The sequence below is a fragment of the Danio rerio genome, chromosome 9, assembly GCF_052040795.2.
Source record: "Danio rerio strain M-AB ecotype USA chromosome 9, GRCz13ab, whole genome shotgun sequence".
Taxonomy (NCBI): domain Eukaryota; kingdom Metazoa; phylum Chordata; class Actinopteri; order Cypriniformes; family Danionidae; genus Danio; species Danio rerio.
The window spans coordinates 32,241,044-32,262,955 of record NC_141029.1 but is presented as its reverse complement, the minus strand read 5'-3'; the positions used below and the strand labels follow the sequence as shown (position 1 = coordinate 32,262,955).

The 21,912-nt window shown below is 34.9% G+C and overlaps 2 protein-coding genes across 5 annotated transcripts in view; one reads left to right on the top strand and one right to left on the bottom strand.

The window, feature by feature from the left end:
• Positions 1 to 21,912, top strand: part of piga (phosphatidylinositol glycan anchor biosynthesis, class A) — a 46,462-nt gene that overhangs the window by 20,452 nt on the left and 4,098 nt on the right. Inside the window, exons 1-4 of one of the 4 annotated variants that reach the window (NM_001126446.1) lie at positions 15,841 to 16,059; positions 17,098 to 17,417; positions 18,817 to 19,249; positions 21,765 to 21,897. In NM_001126446.1, the coding sequence (NP_001119918.1) occupies positions 17,121 to 17,417; positions 18,817 to 19,249; positions 21,765 to 21,897 (863 nt within the window). In that variant the 5' untranslated portion in view covers positions 15,841 to 16,059; positions 17,098 to 17,120. Of the gene's footprint in view, positions 1 to 15,840; positions 16,060 to 17,072; positions 17,418 to 18,816; positions 19,250 to 21,764; positions 21,898 to 21,912 lie in introns of those variants that run through there. The other 3 variants (XM_087267133.1, XM_087267131.1, XM_087267132.1) reach the window with 3 other exon arrangements.
• Positions 8,401 to 12,971, bottom strand: si:dkey-18p12.4. Its single transcript, NM_001122707.1, has 11 exons — positions 12,899 to 12,971; positions 12,450 to 12,571; positions 12,286 to 12,330; positions 12,102 to 12,212; positions 11,880 to 12,017; positions 11,313 to 11,417; positions 11,066 to 11,200; positions 9,365 to 9,416; positions 9,182 to 9,205; positions 9,038 to 9,064; positions 8,401 to 8,930 (listed from the first exon to the last, which is right to left on the bottom strand). Exons 1-11 carry the CDS (start codon positions 12,915 to 12,917, stop codon positions 8,401 to 8,403), a joined length of 1,308 nt encoding a protein of 435 aa, NP_001116179.1. The 5' UTR covers positions 12,918 to 12,971.

Here is a 21,912-nt window from a genome sequence, read left to right as displayed (position 1 = left end):
CTTTACAACATCTTTGCTTTCCTTTACAAACTTCTGCTACATGACCCATTCTTTGGCAATTCAAACACCTCAATGCAGGTTTAATAAATGGTCTTACTGGATAACAAACATATCCCATTTTTACATTATCCGGTAGTTGCTTCCCATTCATGATTATCACTGTGGTACTTGGCTCTCTTTTCCCACTTCTTTGTTGTCAACCTTTTCACATCTGTTACCTTTTCACTTACTAACTGATTTCTTAATGTCTCATCTGATAAAGACAGCGGAACTCCATTTATCACTTCTTTAATGCCACTTATCTCTCCTGGTACGTGGCATTTAACTCCGAGTCCTCCTATCTCTTTCAGTTTAATCAGCATTTCTTGTTGTTTTTTGATCAGACAAAATACAAGAACTCGGTTGTTTGATAAATATCTGGCTGAATTTATTTCCCCAACAGCTTTTTTGAGCATTTTTGTTAACCTCATGGGATTATTCATCTCACCTATGCTTGAGAACATCATGATAACTTTATACTCATCCTCCATCCTCATTGTTTTGCTTCTTCCTTCTCCTCCTCCTGCTGCTACCTCCTCAGAATCTGAACTTCTGTTCTTGCGCTTCTAAGATCTCTGTTCAACCTGAGACCAATCATCTACCATATCTAAGTTGGTTGAATCATCATCATCATCATCATCATCTAAATTTCCATCTTCACTCTCTTCATTCACACCACAGCTGTCGCTAAACACGCTATGCCGTCTTTCCTTCACCATTCCTCCCCTGCTAACTAGTGATGGGTCGTTCATGAACGATTCGTTCATTTTGAACACTGATCATTCCACCATGGAACCATTTTCCCTACTCTTTTTCCTGTACTCTTTGGAATACATTCACTTGCCGCATGAATTACAGAACTTAACTCTGCATATACAGTTGAAGTCAGAATTATTAGCCCCAATTTCTCTTTAACGGACAGCAGATTTCTTCAACAAATATCTAAACATAATAATTTTAATAACTGATTTCTAATAACTGATTCATTTTTTCTTTGTCATGATGACAGTAAATAATATATTTTCATGACAGTTCTATACAGCTTAAAGTGATATTTAAAGGCTTAACTAGGTTAATTAGATTAACTAGGCAGTTTAGGGTAATTAGGCAAGTTATTGTATAATAATGGTTTGTTCTGTAGAAAAAAAAATTGCCTAAAGGGACTAACAATTTTGTCCTTAAAATGGTGTTTGAAAAATTAATAACTGCTTTTATTCTAGCCTAAATAAAACAAATAAGACTTTCTCCAGAAGAAAAAAATATTACCAGACATACTGTGAAAATGTCCTTGCCCTGTTAATTTGGGAAATATTACTTTTGACTTCAACTATATATTCTTTCAATCTTAATATCTCAATTCATCTTATTTTTTTCAATTCTTCTCAATCAGTTTCTCAAACTTCCCTTTTCCAGAATTACCTTTATTAACATTCTTATTCTCACTATCTATAATAGAACTAATAATAGAAAAATGGGCACTCCCAATTGAGCATTTCCTTAAAACCTCCCAAACTGTAATTCCACCCAATAAATTTGACACAAATGTTAGGTCAAATGTTAGGTCAAGTGCTGATTTCCTACCTGTTTTTGCATCCAAATGTGTATTTGAATTATTCATTTGAATTCTGACCCATTATTTTACTACTCATAACTACCTGCTTCCCGACTTCATTGCCTTATTTTTCTGCTCTTCATTTATGCATGCAATCAATAACGCCCCATCCTGAAACACCTTTGCGGATGCTATTTCACCTGCTTGTTTCTTTAATTTATATGTTAGCATCATAGGGTTTACTCTCATTACTTCTTTAAATTGTAATATTATCCTAAATCCTAAATTAGGCCAATGCAGTGGCGAAGTAGGTAGTACTGGCGCCTCACAGCAAGAAGGTCACTGGGTCGCAGGTTCGAGCCTAGGCTTGATCAGATAGCATTTCTGTGTGGAGTTTGCATGTTCTCCCTGTGTTCATGTGGGTTTCCTCCGGATGCTCTGGTTTCCCCCACAGTCCAAAAAAATGCGGTACAGGGGAATTGGGTAGGCTAAATTGTCCGTAGTTTATGAGTGTGTGTGTGTGTGTGTGTGTGAATGTTTTCCAGAGATGGGCTGCGGCTGGAAGGGCATCCGTAAAAATGTGCTGAATAAGTTAGCGGTTCATTCTGCTTTGGCAACCCCGGTTTAATAAAGACTAAGCCGACAAGAAAATGGGTGAATGAATAAATCCCAAATTAGCCTAACCTCCAACCCCTTCCTCCTCGCTAGCGAGCGAGCTACTTTCCGATGCATCTTCCATATCTTTTTTCCTTTTCCTAGATCTGTCTTTTATTTGTGTGCATTCTATATCCATATGATCCTCTTCCTCCTCTTCACAACTATCATAAAATCCTAGAGTCTCCAATCCTTTCCCAAATCTATTTCCTCAAGATCTAGTCTTTAGATTTTTTTGGTTCGCTTGAATTCCCCGCCATTGCTCCAACCTCCTGTAGTGAGACTTTTTCTTCTTCGTGGTTTTTAATTGAAGGTCGGCATACAACTTTGAGGTGCATTTCCGCCACCTGGTTAGGAGTGTGGATCGAAAGTGAAATTTCTACCCACTTATTCTTACTTATTTAGATTTTATTATATAACCCAGTCTCCCTAAGATACATTAATAATGCTTTTAACCTTTTATCTCCTACACCACTACGTAAAGTGATATTAAGATCTATATTTACATTGGTTCAAGCAACAGCTGGGTCAGTTAGCATTTCTGGAGTTTACATGTTCTCCCCGTGTTCGCATGGCTTTTTCTCCAAGTGCTTTCCCCCACAGACATGTGCTATAGGTGAATTGGGCAAGCTAAATTGTCCGTAGTGTATGTGTGTGAATGAGAGTGAATGGGTGTTTTCCAGTGATGGGTTGCAGCTAAAAGGGCGTCCGCTGTGTAAAACATATGCTGGTGTGGGAATATAAATTTATATATGACTGAAAAGTTGTTTTTAGTGTGTGACGGACCTTAAAAAGTCTTGGTTTCTGGAACCCTATCAGTCTCCAAAGTAATGCAAATTTTTAGTTTCACGGCTGTGTCTCTTGTCTTCTCAAGTCGGTCAACTTGTCAGCAGTTTCTGCCTTCATGCTAAAGAAACCCTTTTGTTGATTAACTTGTGTGGTCAGTAGCTGGGCCGGTATCTGACACCTAAATGCCATATTACCCTGCTGACTTCAAAACTGAATTTGCATGCTTTGTTTAGCCATCTCCCCTCCTCCTAAGAACACAATATAGTCATGATGTCTCTGTCTTAAATCAGACTTGTAATAGAACTTGCAGACCTCCAGTAGGCTCTGCAGACACATGGACATCTTGAAAATGCTGTATGACTGCAGATTAACCAACATGTCTCAATAAAAGAATTCTGATTGTTTCGAGTCTCCGGGACTGGGTTTTCTCTCTTCTTCAATCATTAATTTTTTTTACAACACTGGATAAGTTGATGGTTCATCTCACTGTGGCAACCCCTGATTAATAAAGGGACTAAACCAAAAAGAAAATGAATAAATGAATGAATAATTAAATGATGTCATTACACTGCTGTGCCATCAGGCAATGATTGCATTTCGAGGATCTGAGTTTTTTAATCTGATTCACAAACTTGTTTGAAGTACAACATTAGCCAGAGATCAAGATTAAAAGATCTGCCAAATCATCTTAGATTATTTAAGCGAGGTACGAAGAATAGACCCATGGTCAGTGGATAGTTTCTAAACGAGGCATGAGCCTCGATGTCCTGATGAAAAGTGCACCCCTGCCAGATTATGCCCTCATTCACTTGTATGGGGTAAGGTTGTGATTAGGTGTGTGGGTGGAGTTCAGGTAGTGAACTCAGCAAGGGTGGGCATCATTTGGAAGAGGCGCACCCCTGCCAGATTATGCAGGCCCTCATTCACTACCTATATGGGGTGGCAAAAAGTGCGATTAGGTTCGAGGTTGTATAGGGTTAGGATTAAGAGGTCTGGTTGGGATTTGGAAATCAGGTGAATTCAGCAATGGGTGTATTTTACAGCACAACGATTGCCATGCACCTGGGCTCTGTATGCATTGTGGGAACGCAAAACTGAGGTGTAAAAGAAGAAACAGAATTCAACACAACACATGACTGTCAGGTTAGTCAACCGCACGTGAGGTGTACTGCCACATGGAAGTCTAAATATTATATTGTGATATTCATAGACAAATAATAACTAGTTTCACTGTAAATCCCCTGTGATGTACCGTACTAAATATATCTCCTAGCCAAGGTTACTGTTGTAATTGAGATAAATAACAAACAGGAGAATGTCACAGACTGGTGTCTTTGTTGTGTTTATGTCATGTAATTCCCCATGTGACCTGCTCTATGTGCTTTTTTTTTTAATCATGTGAATTCTTTGTTCTGTTTTGCCACTTTGTGTTGTGTTTAGCAATTTCCCCTGTCTCATTGCCATCTTTCCATTTCCCTTGTGCATTCAATGTTCTACTTTCCTTGGTGTAAGTGCCTTTTATGTAAATTAAGTTGTGTCCTGAGTACGTTTGCATGTTTGTGAGTGAGCCGACTCTGTGGAAGAGAACTAATCTCTTCTGTGAAAACCTGCTAACAACATTATCAACTGACTAATCAGCCTAGCCAATGAGAAGAGAAATATAATAATAATAATGCTAATAATGCTAATAATAATAATACATTTTTATATATGTCTACATGTGATAAATGTTGATCTTTGCTAGCTCTGAAGTAGACTAAAATGGCAACTTATAAGCACATACAAAACTGCAATTGACCTGATTTGCAAATGCTGAATTTGTTGCATGTTCTGAAATCATACAAACAAATGTTGCCATTGTTAAAAAAAGAAAGAAAAAGAACATTCATGTTCATAAAATAGATTTCTGTTCATAGGAGCAGTTTCATTTGACATGTTTTACATATTTTATGTGTTTAAAATTTCTGTGTACTAAAAGAAGGAAAAAGTTTTAAACTGAAATGTGAGTCACAGTATGTACTATAACTATACTGTCTTCCTCCTTCCTTGCAAAAGTATTTCCTTATTGCCTAATAAAATTGACTTTTTTATATAACTGTATGATCTTCATGTGAATATTGCTTTGGAAGTTATAAAGATTGAAATCAACTTTAAAAAAAAATCATTTAAGTAGTATATACAACCATTAACTAAATTTAATGTAAACATTAATAAATTTATAGCCTTATCTTTTTTCTGCAAAAACCTTGATTAAAAACCAGACTTACAAAATGAGTCAGAAAAATTGTCAAGGTACAGTAATAATAAGCTTTACAACTGAAACATAATGACGTTCCTCATGGGCTATTTAGCAGCCAAGAAATCTTAAAGTTGTTGTGTATTTTATAAAATGTACATTTCAAATAAGTAAGGTAGGAATGTTTGAGGCATGAGCCTGTAAAGTTTAAGTTGCAGAACAATTTACAAATTACCATGTGGGATTTTACTCATACTTTGAAATCCCCCATTATAAAGACACCATAGAAAGATTTTGGGTGAACCCATGGCGAATAATATTCTAGTTATTAATATCATTCCTGCACTACATTATTTTTTGCCGTTTTCTGAATCCGGAGTTACAAGAATCCTTTATAAACGGCATCACAAACTGAATAAATTAAATTGACCGTTCTTTGTAAATGGGAAACTGTGTAGGAGTAGGGACGGTGCATCTTTTTGCAATCATTCCCTTATAGCAAACTAACTGTAAGAGGGTCATGGTTTCGAATATTCAGGCTGAAGCCTTTAATCTGACATTAACAGAAGCACTGCCACTGGACATTGAACAAATAGTCAGACTTTGATTTAAAAAAAATTCAGTCAATTAATTTGCAGGTGATTTATACATTGTATATTTTGATTTCACACAGACTTTAAGGCCATGTCCACACTAATGCGTTTTCATTAGAAAACGCATATTTTTGTCTCCGTTTTGTCCTTCTGTCCACACTGAGATGTGTTTTTAGGAAACAAAACGCTTTGTTTGTTTTTGTTTAGTTTTTTACAAATAATAGATACAGGTAAAACTATGTTAAATGTAAAACTCTCAGTCATAGAAACAAGACAATCTAAATCAAGTCAATTATAAAATGAGTTAGGTCATTTTAAAAAAACAAAAATTTGCCTTTAACTCAACCTTTACACAAACTCTTTAATGACCATTGTTATAGTGAGTGGTTGGCATAGATATATGCACTAGATATCACATACAGACCTTTAGCATTCGTCAATAGCGCTGCCACCTTTAGGCAGGGCTCTCAGCATAAAATTCCTTCAACCACACTATAGTCAAGGCCAATGTGAAGATGCTGCGTGCTAGCGCTGTGTACAGGTGTAGTAACAAACAAAGAAAACAAAGCACAAAGGCAGAACATTTCATAGGTAATATTTTGTTTTTTACGTATTTGTGTATGTTATGAACTTTTGTGCTAAACAAGTAATGTTATTGATGATACAGTCAGTCACTTACTGCATTCACTATTAGGCAAAGTAGCATCACCTTGCACTAAATTCTAGGCTTGGTCCCACATTCGTTTCAAAGGAGCGCTACCTTGTACAAAAATGGCGGCTTTATTGACGCACTCCTTTCAATAAGCAACAACGAGGCAGGCGACATCTAATGTAAATATCTATGAGTGGTTGTAAGGTGCATGACAATGGAGTAGTAGAGAAACCAAAATAATGGTGCTTTACCAATATCTGGTGCTTACAAAACTATCTGGGAATACACAAGATTGCAGGGAAAAACAAATACTGAACTGAATCAAGAAGAGACATAAATACCCTGAGTCAGAACAGTGTAACTGTCATGAGCTCAAAGCCACCCCTAAGAACAGGAAATACAGTACATAATCTTTTCTAAGCAAATTTATTCATTATTAAACATTATTAATTTATTAATCAAAATTAAACATTGGTATATAAACATGTCTGGTTGATTCTGTTTAAATGAAAAGGAAAACTTGGTCTACTGACTAAACCCTCAATCTAACATGGGCGAGATTGTATTGCAAAGATAAGATTAGCCTGTTTAAGGTTAAGATTAACCTTAATTTTGGGTCCAAAAAAACAACTAACACCCTAGGTAAGTAACTGAAACTAATTAACTTATAAGTGTGACCTACTATCAGATATTTTTTAAACAATTCTAAAACAATTTCTAAATAATTTCACTTTACACAAATGTACAGTGTTATTTTTCACCCTGTGAGTAGGGATAAAAGTAATACAACAATATTTGCTATATTTACTGGCTTACTCTTGTTTATATAAAATATACTTGGCTATGACCTTGTTATTATGTTAACTGCAAACATATTTTGTGTTTAATCTTTGCAAAAACAATCAAGTTACTTTTCAATTTACTTTTTCAATATCATCAAATGTTTCAAAAGTAACCCGACAGTACAAAATTGAATTATTTATAATTTTTTTTTTTATTTGTGGCAGTTTGCAATATTTTTTTTAATTATTACTCTGACACATTGTCAAGATGTGGAACACCAGTGCTTTGATTGAAAGCTTCATTTAGGCTACATATTGAAACACTACATTAATCCACACACTGGAAGAATATTTTATAAGCTGCATCAATGCTCAACCAAACATGCATAAAATAAATTGCAATAGCATTTTTTAAACAGAGATGGTGACAAACAAGCAAAATACTATTATTGAATCTACAGTAGCTCTATAGACGAATTACCAACCTACTTTACACATGAAGACACACAGGTTCCCGGTTGCAAAAAGAGACCGGTTGCAGTAGCAAACATCTCATGTTGTGCAGTAGGATGCCAAATTGAATAGAAATAGAAAACTTAAATTTTACTGTACACCAAACTGCTTTTGATGCCAACCGCAGATGTCTTTGGCTTAAAGGGAGCTGAATGGAGTGGGGACCTAATTAGAAATGCTGGACTCTATAGTTCTCATTTCTTATCGGGTACGTTTATGCTATGCTGAATCATACTGTACACATTACTTGTTTTAGATTGCTGCAATGATTTTAGCAAAAACAGTTTAATATGGGTAATTAAACTGCGGACACTGAATACTAGGAATGAAACATAAAAGTGTAAGTTATTAAAGTAAAGTTGGTTTTATATTCACACATTCATTCAGTGACAGCTTGTGAGTTGTGACATACTCCCTATATTGTTTACCATGGCACTGTGAATATTGAAAACAACATTAACACTTTATTTGACTGTGAACAATTTTGTACTTTGATCTTTGGTAAATGCTAGTGCTCCCGTTTTTTTTTCTGCCACCCCGCTGCGCGCACATCCTGAATGTTTACAAACATGGTAATTCGTCTATACATTTTATGATAAAATGACCAATGCCCTGTCTGTCTCGACAGTGCCAAACATTGGGTAAATGTTTTCAGTCTCATTAAAGTCTGTGTTAAATGTGTAGATATGTCTTTGTTTTTCTGCATCATAAAAGGAGACGTGGCCTTCTTCTATATCTAGATAAACTCCAATCTTGGACGGAGACTGCACGTTGAGTTTAGTAACGGGTTCAGTCAAAGCCATCACAGTTCCCAGCTGCAGACGCAGATTCCAGTATCCTGCTTTTGTGTTCATGTTGACATATCCATTACGAGGAGCAGATTCCTTCACGACTCCCACTCGCCACTCATGTTTCTTTTTTACACCCACCTCCCAGTAATGACGACCTGTGCTGTAACCCTCTTTAGCTTGAACACACGCCCAGCCATCAAACCTACATTTCTTCCTTTGAAATCCTTCCCAGTTATCGAGACCGGTATATTTTTTAGACTTCAAATATTTTCCATCGTCAGAGACCAGGAGTTCTGGGTTGGCTGTGTTAGGATCTAGAACAACAACATCTACAAAAAATAAAAAAATAAAAAATGTACTTAAGTTCTGAATCTTGAACTGTTTATAATACATTTGCACTTGTATGAAAGCTTTAATTAAGTCAGAGGTGCTTTACCTGTTGATGTTGTAATCCAATTCCAAACTGCAGAAATGAAAATATTATTAAACTGTATATGTCAGAAGATGACTGACCACTTAATTTTCTTAAGATGAAACATTTTCTTCTTATTTTTGTTGTTAGTGAATCTAAATAAAATACCTGGTTTAGGAATACATAATCCAGCTACAGATGAGGAGAAAAGACGACAAGAAAACACATTTGACAAGCTTTTAAACATATAATTGAGTGCACTTCGTTATTATTCAGAGTCAGACATTTACCAGCATGAAAACACAACACGTTTATGTATGAATCAGTTGAAGAAACCAAAGCAATCCTCACCTGTGTTTCTGGACCTCTGTTTACTCCTGATCCACTGTCTGGCAACTGAATCCTGTCATTCAAAAGAAAAACATTTTACACAATAAAAGCACAAAAAAATTATCTGTACTTTCTCCATAACAATAAGCAGCCTATATGTTGTTAATGATTTTTTGCCTGTATTAATACAATAATGAAAACTTTTTATCAAATTTTAGTATTTACTGCACTTCATAATAATTCATCTATAGTCATTTACTTGCTAATCAAACAATTTCACAGAGTAACTCAAATTTGAAATTGAAAATGCTCCGCAGGCAGAGTTTTAAAATGAACAAGCTAAATATGCTTAAGTTCAAATAATAATGTTGTATAGCCATGCTTATATTTTGTATATTCAATGTAATTTATTTAAGGGTTTTCACCTATAATGTATAGGACATTAGAGTGTATTGACAGGAAAGCATGGGGAGCAGAAAGAGAAGGGAATAAGGATGTAACGGTATCAGAATTTCACGGTATGGTAATACCTCAGTATGAATGTCACGGTACGGTATTTATTGAATCATTTACAGGAAAAAACTAAACTTATGAAAATACTCCAAAAAAGTGCCAAAAGTGTCAATGACATACAAATTAGCCATCTATCTGTAAGCTTTGAAACAGGAACTTCAATTTTAATAACAAAAAAATATTAAACCATGTAAAAAAATTAAGTTTCAATTTAGTAGTGTTGAAAACTCATCTCATTCAACATTTAATCACTCACTCACTTAGACAGAGATGGGTTTAAAGGAAAATTATCATATAACTATAATCTGGTAAAAGCTGGTATCTCTGGGTATTTACAATGTACCCTACAACAGAAAAAAACCTCTCATTTGGGACTGAGGTTTCTGGGACGAGAGATATGACTTGGCCCAGGTTGACAGCAGTGGGTAACGTTGTGCATTGTCTTTCCCCCACTTAAGAAGACAAACCATGAGTGAGATAGAGATCTCATGTCTGCATCAATCTGATCAGTGTGCTGTGTTTCTGCAGTACCCATGACTGATTATTAGTCGAAAATACGGGAGAATTTCGGCAAAAACGGGAGGGTTTACGTGAGTGCAGTGAACAGGAAGTGTTTGTGGAGAAACAGTTTTGCGAGAGAACGCAAAACATCTTTGCGAGGGAACGCAAAACATCTTTGCGAGATAACGCAAAACATCTTTGCGAGGGAACGCAAAACATCTTTGCGAGATAACGCAAAACATCTTTGCGAGATAACGCAAAACATCTTTGCGAGGGAACGCAAAACATCTTTGCGAGATAACGCAAAACATCTTTGCGAGATAACGCAAAACATCTTTGCGAGGGAACGCAAAACATCTTTGCGAGATAACGCAAAACATCTTTGCGAGGGAACGCAAAACTTTGCGAGAGAACGCAAAAACTTAGAATTATATATTTTCCTCCCACCCATTTTTTTCTTGCACCCATTTTTTTTTTTTCACCCAGCCAATTTTTTTCTCCTCCACTACCTCCCTTCCGGGGTTCCGTATTTTACCGAGTCATGCGACTACGGTAATATCGGAAAAAAAATAATATTGCGGTATGACGGTATTTACAATACCGTTACATCCCTAGAAGGGAAGGATCGGTATAGGACCTTGAGACGGAAACTCGCCATGCATTGGCACCAACATAAATATTTTTTTGAATAACTTCTAGATGCTTTACCTGAGAGCGTTCTGACTGTAGTACCGTCCAAATCATCCAGTCCATAACTGGAAGGATGCTGGACTCTCCCTGCTTCCACTGTCTGTGAAGATCCTTCAGGATTTCTTCACATTCACCCTTTGGACATACTGAGTTCTGCTCAACAAACAGAAAGCAGAAAGGCATTTTTGAGATATCTTATCTTGAGCATGACTGGAATTTTTTATCTTATCTCTTATCTGATCTTGGCAATCAAACTAGCCCAAACCTGTTGCATATTTTTCAGTGTCCATGACCAATCAGAAAGGATTGTTTTAGCTTTTTTAAATCTTTTTTCGCTGTTTGTCAAATGCTCAGAGAAGGGCTGTTGTTCCTGGAGGAAACAAAGAATTATTCCAATTCAGTTTGGTTCATAATTTTGTCAGTATCAGTCATTATTCACACCCCCTGTCTTGTCTTTTTGCTTTATTCTCCTTGAACCTTTGTGTCCATGGTTTTATTGTGTCCTACTCCTACTACCTGTTCCCTATCAGTCTGTTTTCTGAATTTTTCAGTTCCTGGTTGTCATTCCTTAAATGAAGTCAGTGTTTCTTGTTATGTTCTTTGTTTAATAAATGTTTGTACTGGACATGTACTGCACCCATGTTAGAAAATCACGCTGTTCTAAGCAGGCTTGTTGGGACTTTGCTAAAAAAATAAATAAACCAAATCTTTGCAGAAACATGGACTTTTTGCTTTATAGTATCACACTACAAATAATCACAGAAGATGTTATCACAACAATGACCACATGCCTGTAGAAATGTAAATCCCTAAAAATGAACAAAACACAAACCTTTTTGTTGTCCAATTGTTTGATCTGCATGTTCTCAACATCTTCAGCCCACTGGAAAATATAATATTCCTGTTCCTTTTGTTCTTCATCATTAGTCCCTTTACTTTTAATCTTTTCAGTCATCAAGAGTATCTTGGACTGTGTGCACAAATGTAGGTTATTTAAAGAATGCTTAATAAACTCTTGATATTAAATTTATATAAAAATGTCCAGTATGTTCACCTGTACGACTCTGTCCAGTTCAGCAGCCAGTTCTCTGATGATGCACTTTGACTCATCAAGAGAGAAGTCTTCTTTTTGCTCAGTACTTCTGATGGCTGGTATTTTAAACACCTATAAAGAGATTTTTAAAACTTATTTAAAGATACTAATGGTTTACAGATAATCAGTAATATTGTATATATACCTGGTAACAGACCAACCCAAGGTCTTTAAGAATTTGAACAACTTTCTGTCAAGAAAAAAAAGACCATTTCAATAAATGTTACCACTCTTATAGCATGCTGAAACTAACTACAAGGTTTTGTACCATGTAAAATAGTAATAAGAAACATGTTATTGACATCTTACCTGCTTTGGCTGATCACTCAACTCTGGCTTGATAAATGGGAAAGATGCAGAATATCTTCTATTCCTCAAGTATGGCTCTTGAATACTGATGTCACTTAAGGTAATTCCAGTGTTGTTTTCTTCTGTGAAATGTGTAAAGAGGCTGTGAGATTAACAACCACAAAGGAAACGGAACAGTTCTGTTTTTACCACACTTTGCACTTTGGCAGCACTTCCCTGCAGACATTTCAGTAAACAAACTAAAAGTCTGCTGCAGATGCTGTGATGTTGCTTGCAGTATTTAAGTAATGTTAACAAAGTTAAAACACATTTACAGCAATACTTTGAATGCATTTGTTGCAACCTTCAAAACACCTGCCAAAAGAATTTCTGAAAAAAGGTGCAGATATCTTTACTTCCTTAGCACTCCAGATTAAAAAAATAAATACAAAACAAAAATGAAAACTTACTAGTTGCTGCAAATGCCATATTTCATGTGAAGTGTAATCCAGTAAGATCTCTCTGAACATCTTTGACTGTCACTGCAGACGAAAGACAGGTTTCTGCTTTTGTTTTTCACTTTTGTTAGCCACTTCGTAGGCTAGTCTCCACCCTTTCAAAAGTGAAACCCACAAGGTTGTTGTTTTTGATATCAATGTTTACTTTGCATGGTCTCTATGATCTGTAAAGGTTGTTGTGTTCTTTACATTGTTATGTGACCTTGCTATTATGCACTCTTTTGTGTTGTCCTGTGTTGAAAGCATTAGGGAGGTTCCGTTGCTATTAATACTCTATTAATAGACTGGATTGTCTTTTTGTCTTTTGTTGTTGTATTATTCTGTAAATTTTAAAAAGAGACTTGATGTGATTATATCACCCCAACTTGACTGTAAACATATTATACCTACACACATTTCTCTTCAAACAGCTTTCAAAAGCTGATTTGGGTATGATAGGTGCCCTTTTAAAACACATGGTTGAAACATGGTTTGAAACATTCTAAAGTAAGATTATATCAATGTTACATAAAACGACTGAATTATTTTATCAATTATTTTAAACTAAATTATTTTTATGATTAAAATTATTTTAATAACTTAAATTAATAAGTTAAATTACATTTTACGTAACTTAATGATATTAATGTATAATAACTACAGTTGATGTCAATTTAAGACCTGAGACAACACATTCAATATACTGATGCACATTTATTTTCTTTCTCAACTGTTAATGTACTTATATTGACTGTGCCAAGATGGGAATTTTGTTATAAAAGGAAAAGTCTGGGTGATGGTACAAATTGGTCTGACCTTTGTCAACATGTTGTTAGTTTCAACATGTTTTTTTTTAATCACATGGGTAAATAGACTTGTGTCTGTCATGTGTTGTTTGTTAATATTTGCAGTGTTCCTATTTTATTACATGGCATGTCACCATTCTTATTTATACTGGTTGCACAAATCATGAAGTATTGCGGAAGATCTCAGCAGAAATGTTTGGTTGGTGCCAGACTAGAGGCTGCAGTGATCAAAATCTACTACAGATAGTGTCACGAACACAATAAGATTGAAAATATGAAAGGACTATACATTAAATTGAAATACATTCTGCCCTGTCTCAAGTCACACAAAATGTTTTTATTTAGTCAAAAGTGTGGCTTTCTATAGTTTTTTCTAAGCACCTTTTTAAACACCCTGATAGAGAACATCTTAATAGAATAAAACAATGGTATATGTATCTAGACTTTATGTATTTTTTTCCAGGATTTAGTCCCATCAGTGGTTTAACACTAAGCTATTTTGAGTTATATTATTATATTTGATTATATTGAATTCAAACATCAATAAACACACACAAAAAAATGCAATTTTTCTAACTCCAAAAAGGAAAAAAATAATAATTAAAAGCAAGTTCCTTCTGAGTTTTGGCGCTTCCTTGGTGTCCACCATCTCTGTCTCTTGACTTTCTTAACCATGATTTGACTTCTGCTGCTATTTTGCAAGCCGCTCCTTTGCTGGTTTTCTTTACAGCGTCTGGGAAAGAAAACAATTGAAATACAAATGTTAGGTCCCACTTTATATTAAGTGGCCTTAACTAATATGTACTTACACAGAAATTAATAGTTTGTTACAATGTACTTATTGTGTAAATACATTTATATTTACTGTGTACTTATGCTTGCTTAAATACCTGTATGTAATTACATCTGTAATTAACTTTTGTAATTACATTTGTAAATACACTGCTTACCATCCCTTACACCTTAACCCACCCTTAAACCTACCCACACCACCAAACCTGTCCCTAACCCAACCCCTATCCCAACTCAAGAGCACCACAAGTGTCCTCAAATACATTATGAACACAGTAAGTACATTGTATTTATTTTTTGATGTAAGTACATAGTAGTTAAGGACACTTAATATAAAGTGGGACCAAATGTTAAAATCAATATAATGTTATTTAAGTTCTATGGACCCTTTTCCCATTTCCGGGTTGCTTTGTAGAAGTCATCATAGTTGGGTAAACATAGAGTGAATGGCAGAATACAACAACATTTTTGCATTTTAATTTGCTCTAATAGTACAAGAAAAACTCATTGATAGTGTTATCAAGACTTCCAGAAAAAAGCAAAAATAAAAAATAACAAATTGTGTGAGACTGATAATGGCATCCAGAAGAGAGAACAACATCAAATTTACTGCCCATCACACTGCATTAGAAACACCTGACAATCTTTTTTTTTTCTTTTTTTTTTTTGTATTTTGATGCACAGATGACATAATGCAAAGTATAGCTTTAGAATTGTACATACATTTTTTCCTATCTAAAATTACAAAGAATTCAAGATTTAAGCTCTATTTGAATAGATGTTTAGATCATTTTGTTGAAGATTTACTTCAGATTTAAGATCATTTAAGATCATTTAAGTACCACAGTTTGTTATGTTACAGTCATTAAGTACTCCTCCTAAGCTAGTTCCTGTTTTGTGTGCTGTTTTGGTTAATCCTTCTGAAGATGCTTCATATGTTCTTGATTTTAATGAGAACAAAAGAATAAAATATTTAAGTTTACTCTTGTAGTTATTTCACATTTCTGAAGCAAAGGACTAGAGGTTTTTTGTTTATTTAACCTTTACCTAATTCGTTAATTTGTTTTATTTTCCCTTAATTATACATTTTAGTTTACCTTGTTATTTTCCTTCCCCAACCCTGGACAAAAAGGGGAAGGAACGTAACATTGTTTCTGTTCTCTTAATAACTTTATCTTGTCTCCTGTAAAAAAAATAATCTGAAACTGTGTTGTTACTTTAGCTGCGTATAAACGTTGCTATAAACGCGCTGCATGTGTCTTCCAGTCCTCTAGGTGTCAGCTTCTCTTATAGATTAACATCATTTTACATCATGAAGAAAAACTAAACCCGTCGCGGAAGTAGACATGTCAGTGCACTGTTTGAATGCAACACAAACATCACTGAATGCTTTTGATTTCTTTGATGTTAACATATTATCTATAGCATTAACGATGGGGTTGAAATGCGCTATACGTCACAGAACAAACCCTCGTCCAGAAATAGTTTTTAAGCAGTTGTTTAGATCTCCTTTTTTAACAGCTACCGAGTGACTGGGTGAGTGTTTGACTTTTAGCATCTTTTAATACGATTTAGTCTAAATGTTACGGAAGTTGAATGTTATCCAAATAAACCGACTAAAAGTTAACTCAGTAATTACATTTGTACAAATTAAACCACATGTTTAACTTTAGATGTATATTTGCTGTTTATACAGTGTTAAGATGAAATAATTTGCTATCAAATTATTTGTTAACAATTATCTACATCAATAAAAAACTTTTTTTTTTACACCTAGCATTTATTCAAATATATGTTGTTTTTAACATTTACTAATGTCTTATCAAATGCTTACAAAATAGTTTTTAAAGTATGGTAACAAAATATTGTTACTTTTGAGCTAAATTTAACCAAGGTTATAAAAGACTGTAACACATATATTGCTTATTGTATGTAAGCAATATACAATTATTTTCTTACTATAAAATGTTAGGTCACATGATTTAAAATTAGATTAAATTTAATTTATCATTGTAAAATATTACCTATGATTCTTTGTTGCTTTGTTGTTGTTGTATATGCCTGTACAGTTTAATATGTGTGTATAATTAGAGTTTGTTTATATCATGCAGATATTACGCAGATGTGCTGCTTATTTTATTAATAAATTCAAACCATTTTTTTTTTGGTAAGACCATAATCACAAGTGTAAAATTGATTCATGATACATCATAGCAATATGGTGAAATGAACTCTTCAGCACCAATATATACAGCATACACTGTGTGCAATTGGATTTGTACAAGTATTTACAAGTATACGGTCGACCCCAAAGCAGTTCCTTTTAGAATAGATAATGATAATTTAATAATAGTATAATTACTAATAGTGTCATGGGACATATTAAGGATGGACTTGTGTTCAGTGTAACTCTGGTCAATCTAACTTTATAGATGAGATCAGAAATGTGTGTCTTCTGCAGCAGAGAAGTATATTCCTCATCAATAATCTTGTCGTGATAGTTACATGTTGGAACGCAATGTAATGTTTTTTTTTTTTTTTTTTTGCAGGTGCATATGTCATTTTATACTCCAGAAGGCTGAAGTTTTTGCAGTACCATGGGTCACAGGAGGAGAGGTCACACTCATGCCCCTAAAACACCTACATGTTTAAACGCACACTCCTCCAACACAGTCCAGCATGCTGATCATGAGCAGAGCGTCAAACACAGCATATGTATGGTGTCGGACTTCTTCTACCCAAACATGGGTGGCGTTGAGAGTCACATCTACCAGCTCTCACAGTGCCTCATTGAGAAGGGCCACAAGGTTGTAATAGCGACACATGCGTATGGAGACCGCCGTGGGATTCGCTATCTGACCAACGGGCTGAAAGTCTATTACCTACCACTGCAGGTGTGTTTCAGTCAGTTAATTTCAAATGTCTGATTTTGTTTATGGGTGCACTGTAACATGTTCAGAAGGGAGTTAGGAGGGAACCAGGAACTGAAGGAAATGTTATGCTACTTGTATTTTCAAGTGGTATTTCATGCTAGGAATGAAACAATAACTGGTTTCCCAATAAAGCATGGTAAAGTCACATTCCAGTAACACTTTATTTTGATGGTTCCTATTGCACCTTTTTTTGGCACTGCAAATACATGCCAATTAATTCTCATTTGAGTATTAGTAGAATCTCTGCTTAATATTTGCTGATACTGCTCCTTCAACATCAATTTGCTGATACATGCAAGTACATGTCAACTTATCCTAACCCAAACCCCAACCTAACAGTCTACTTATAATCTAATGAGAATTAGTTGGCATGTAGATGCAATGTAACTTAAATTCAATGAAATGCGTTAAAGGGACCATCAAAATAAAGTGATAGCAAAATTTCTGATGTTTAGTAAGAATATTACCATTGCAGTTTTTAATTATCATGTAAACTCTCAGTTTGCACAGGTGCAATAATGATTTAGTAATGTCTAAATGGGTGTGTGTAAATATTGTATCTCACTTGTAAGAAATGTGAATGATCCACAGAAAAAAATGGTGAGATTTTTACCATATAAATAATAGAGGAACATGAAATTCAATTGAGATTAATGTTAAAAAAAATGATAGTAATACTAAACGCTCATATTTCTAAATTAAATACATTCAATAACTGAGATGCATCACAGTAAGTTGCATTTGAATTCATTAAGAAAGTGTGTCTAATGATGTGATGAGAGACACTGACAATTGTTGGGTTATAATGGTCATCGTAAAATATATATTCTGCAGGTTTTATTATTAAGCATAATTTGCTTTACTGGTATTATTTTATAATGTACATTTGATTTTCTTATTTAAAGTACTGTTTATAAAAGATTTTACTTCTCATGGATTCACATTAATATTTGCCTAACAATATTGCAGACAGCTACAAATTTTATTTATTTGTATTATTTATGCAAAATTCAATAAAATGCTTTGTGTGTATCAATTCTTTTGGACATTTTTAACTTCTTTTTTTACAAAATCCTGCTAATACTGATAATTGTGATTGTTCATACATTTTTTTTCTTCTTTTATTTTCATATTTGTTTTCTTTTGTTGTTGTAAGTTTTAAAAAAATATTTTTGTAAAAGAAAATATCTTTGCAGATGTTGCTTATGCTGAAACAGAAACATTACACACTAACTAAATAAATAAAGTCAAATCCTAATCAAGGACTTAATTTAATATCTTGCCATATTTAGTGCCATATTATGCATACTTTATATAATAAACATATTGCAAGTATAATTTAGGTATTTTTATCTTTCAGGTGATGTATAACCAGTCCACATCCACTACCTGCTTTCACAGTTTGCCGTTGCTCCGGTGTATATTTGTGCGTGAATGCATCACAATTGTTCACGCTCACAGCTCATTCTCTGCGATGGCCCATGATGCTCTGTTCCACGCCAAGACTATGGGGCTCAACACTGTCTTCACAGATCACTCTCTCTTTGGATTTGCGGACCTGAGCTCTGTCCTGACCAACAAGCTGCTGACTGTCTCTCTGTGTGACACTAATCACATTGTGTGTGTGTCGTACACTAGTAAAGAAAACACAGTACTGCGGGCCACTCTCGATCCTGAGATCGTCTCTGTTATTCCGAATGCAGTCGACCCCACTGACTTCACCCCTGACCCCTGTCGCCGCGACAACAGCAAGATCACCATTGTGGTCATCAGTCGACTGGTTTACAGGAAAGGTCAGCAGAGCATGCTGCTTTTTTTGTAGTACAGAAAATTGGAATAATAGGCATTGTGTGGGGTCAAAATGAAAAACTTTGTTAGCACATCATTTGACTGCACTTAGTTTTGCAATATTTGTACACAAAGCTTGCACTACATGACGTTGTGACGTGTAGTTACATTTTTTGGAGTGGTGCGCGGGCATGTGAAGGCTGTGCCGGACCGTACGCGTGCACTTGGCAGAAGTATAAAATCAAAATAATATAATAAATATAAATCAAAATATAAAAAGTGTAAATTAGCTTCAACAGAGTGGGGTCATGTGACTCCATGCGCAGTAAGTAATTGAAAAAATGTACCTGTAAAAATTATATTGATTATAGGTTCTGAATATCAATTTCGATTACTTTTTGATTAATCACCCAGACCCACTGTAAATACAATGCAAATTCAAGTAAGTGCATGCACTTTAGAATAAATTGCAACCTAAACTATAATACTGTTCAAGAAAAGGTTTAAAAAGCCCCCATTTTGCATTAAAAAGGTCATATTTTGGTTTTAGGGGTCTCCAACAACAGGCTGAAATGCATGAACGGTCAAAATCACTTTCATTGTCTTATAATCCGCATTAATTTTTACCTAATTATCCCAGTGACATTCATATGAATCCTTCAGTGATTTATTTGTTCCCAAACCCCTCCTTCGCATGAAGCTCATCTGCGCTGATTGGTCCCATGACCCATTCTGTTGCGATTGGTCAACTGCGTTTAGCACGAGACAGAGAGAAATGCCTTCCACTGCTACAGTTTGAAGTAAAGTTAGTAGAGAGTATGCGAGAGCCCAATACAGCAATGCAATAAAGCAATGCAGTTAAACACCAGCATATTACTCTACTCTTAACCCTAACCCAAAGTAATAACAGCGACACGTATTCAGTATTAATTCACACTGCGGCAAAAAAATTGAACTATTTTGAAAATTAACCATGCCGCGTGTAAGGAACAGCTGATGGTGGCTGTAGCAAAGGCAAGCAGCAGATGATCGCCAGTTCGGAAACGAGTTTAAATTGGTAAAGGAAAAAGCACACGTCACGTTTTTAACATAGTTTTGGACACGTTATTGAATAGCCCTTTACAAATTTAACCAGAGGGATACAATACAAGCACTGATCTATAATTGATACATGATTACAAGCCGCACGGGGTGATTACAACTTATAACACACAATAAAACACATATTTTGCAAACTACACAATACAAGGCAACATTAAGATGCCTACTGGTTTAAAAAAAGCCTAGATTAAAAGAAGATGGCCAGAGGAGAACTTTTCTGTCATAAACTATAGTAAAACAACATGTCAAAAAGAATTAAAAAAATTAAACCCTACGAACAGGAATAGTAAATACAGGAATAAAGAAAAGAGTGTTCTTTTATTGTCAGCTGTCAGTCAGCGCCCACACTTTTTTTCGTGCACATTGCACCTTTCCCGTGTGCTGTGTAAATATAGTCAATCGGATACGAGTCACTTTTAAAAGATGAAGTAAGCATTGCAGCAAAAAAATTGGATACAGTCACAAAATCAGAATTGACCATCAAGATCTGCAGTGTAAATGCAGCCTTACATGTTATGATCTGGAGGAAGAAGAAACTGGTCCATATGAACTGTAAAAGTTACTAACAGAGTCCCTGTCAAAGTCTGAAAAAAGTCCCATAGTCTCTGCTGCTCCTTCAATAGCAAACGCCCAGCAAATCCCACGTTGCAGTGTAGGTTATTGTATCAAAAATCAGAAAAATAACAGGTACAAACGCAGCACTAGGTTGGCTATACTGTGGTATTATTGTGAAAATGAACTTTAACCCTTTTTTTTTTCTACAGCCGAATCTCCATCTATCAGTGATCGTCATCTTCGCATCATAATTAGTCCCGTGATCCCCGCCCCTCCACTAGTGTCTAAAGTAAAAGCGTGTGCACATTTTACCGGAACTGAACTACATATTTGGTGATGTGCCGTATCGACGTCGATGCGATCAAACAAAAGATCCGAACCCAACTCGATTCGTTTATTCAACTCTGAGTCAACTATTTAGTTAAAGAATCAATAGTTTTAAATATGGTGTACTTTTAGATTTAGACCTCAGCTGGATGTTTTCATTCACTTAGCTGTGTTACACACTGCATGGAAGGTCATTTTCAAAAACCCATAATAGGGGCTTATTTTTTATTGCCCTAAACTAATTTTGATGCTTTATTTCATTATAATATTATCTGGAGACTTCTACTGTCATCATATTTTTTTATTTTTTGCCTCCAAATATGAAACCAAATTATTTTAATATAATTATATTTTAATATAGTTTTATAATAATTAACCATATAGTAAAATAGGTTATTGATTATCTATTAAATGTTATATTAACATAATTGAAGACATGGATTCTGTATATATAAGTTTTTAATTTTTATTTCGATGGGTTTTTTTAAGGGTAATTTTATCAACCCTTTGATTTATTTACCTTATATTGTTTTGTAGGCATAGATTTACTAAGTGGAATCATTCCTGAACTATGTGGAAGGCATCCGGATCTTTGCTTTCTGATTGGCGGAGAGGGACCCAAAAGAATTATATTGGAAGAGGTTCGAGAGAAATATCAGCTTCATGACAGGTGAGAAAACGAATT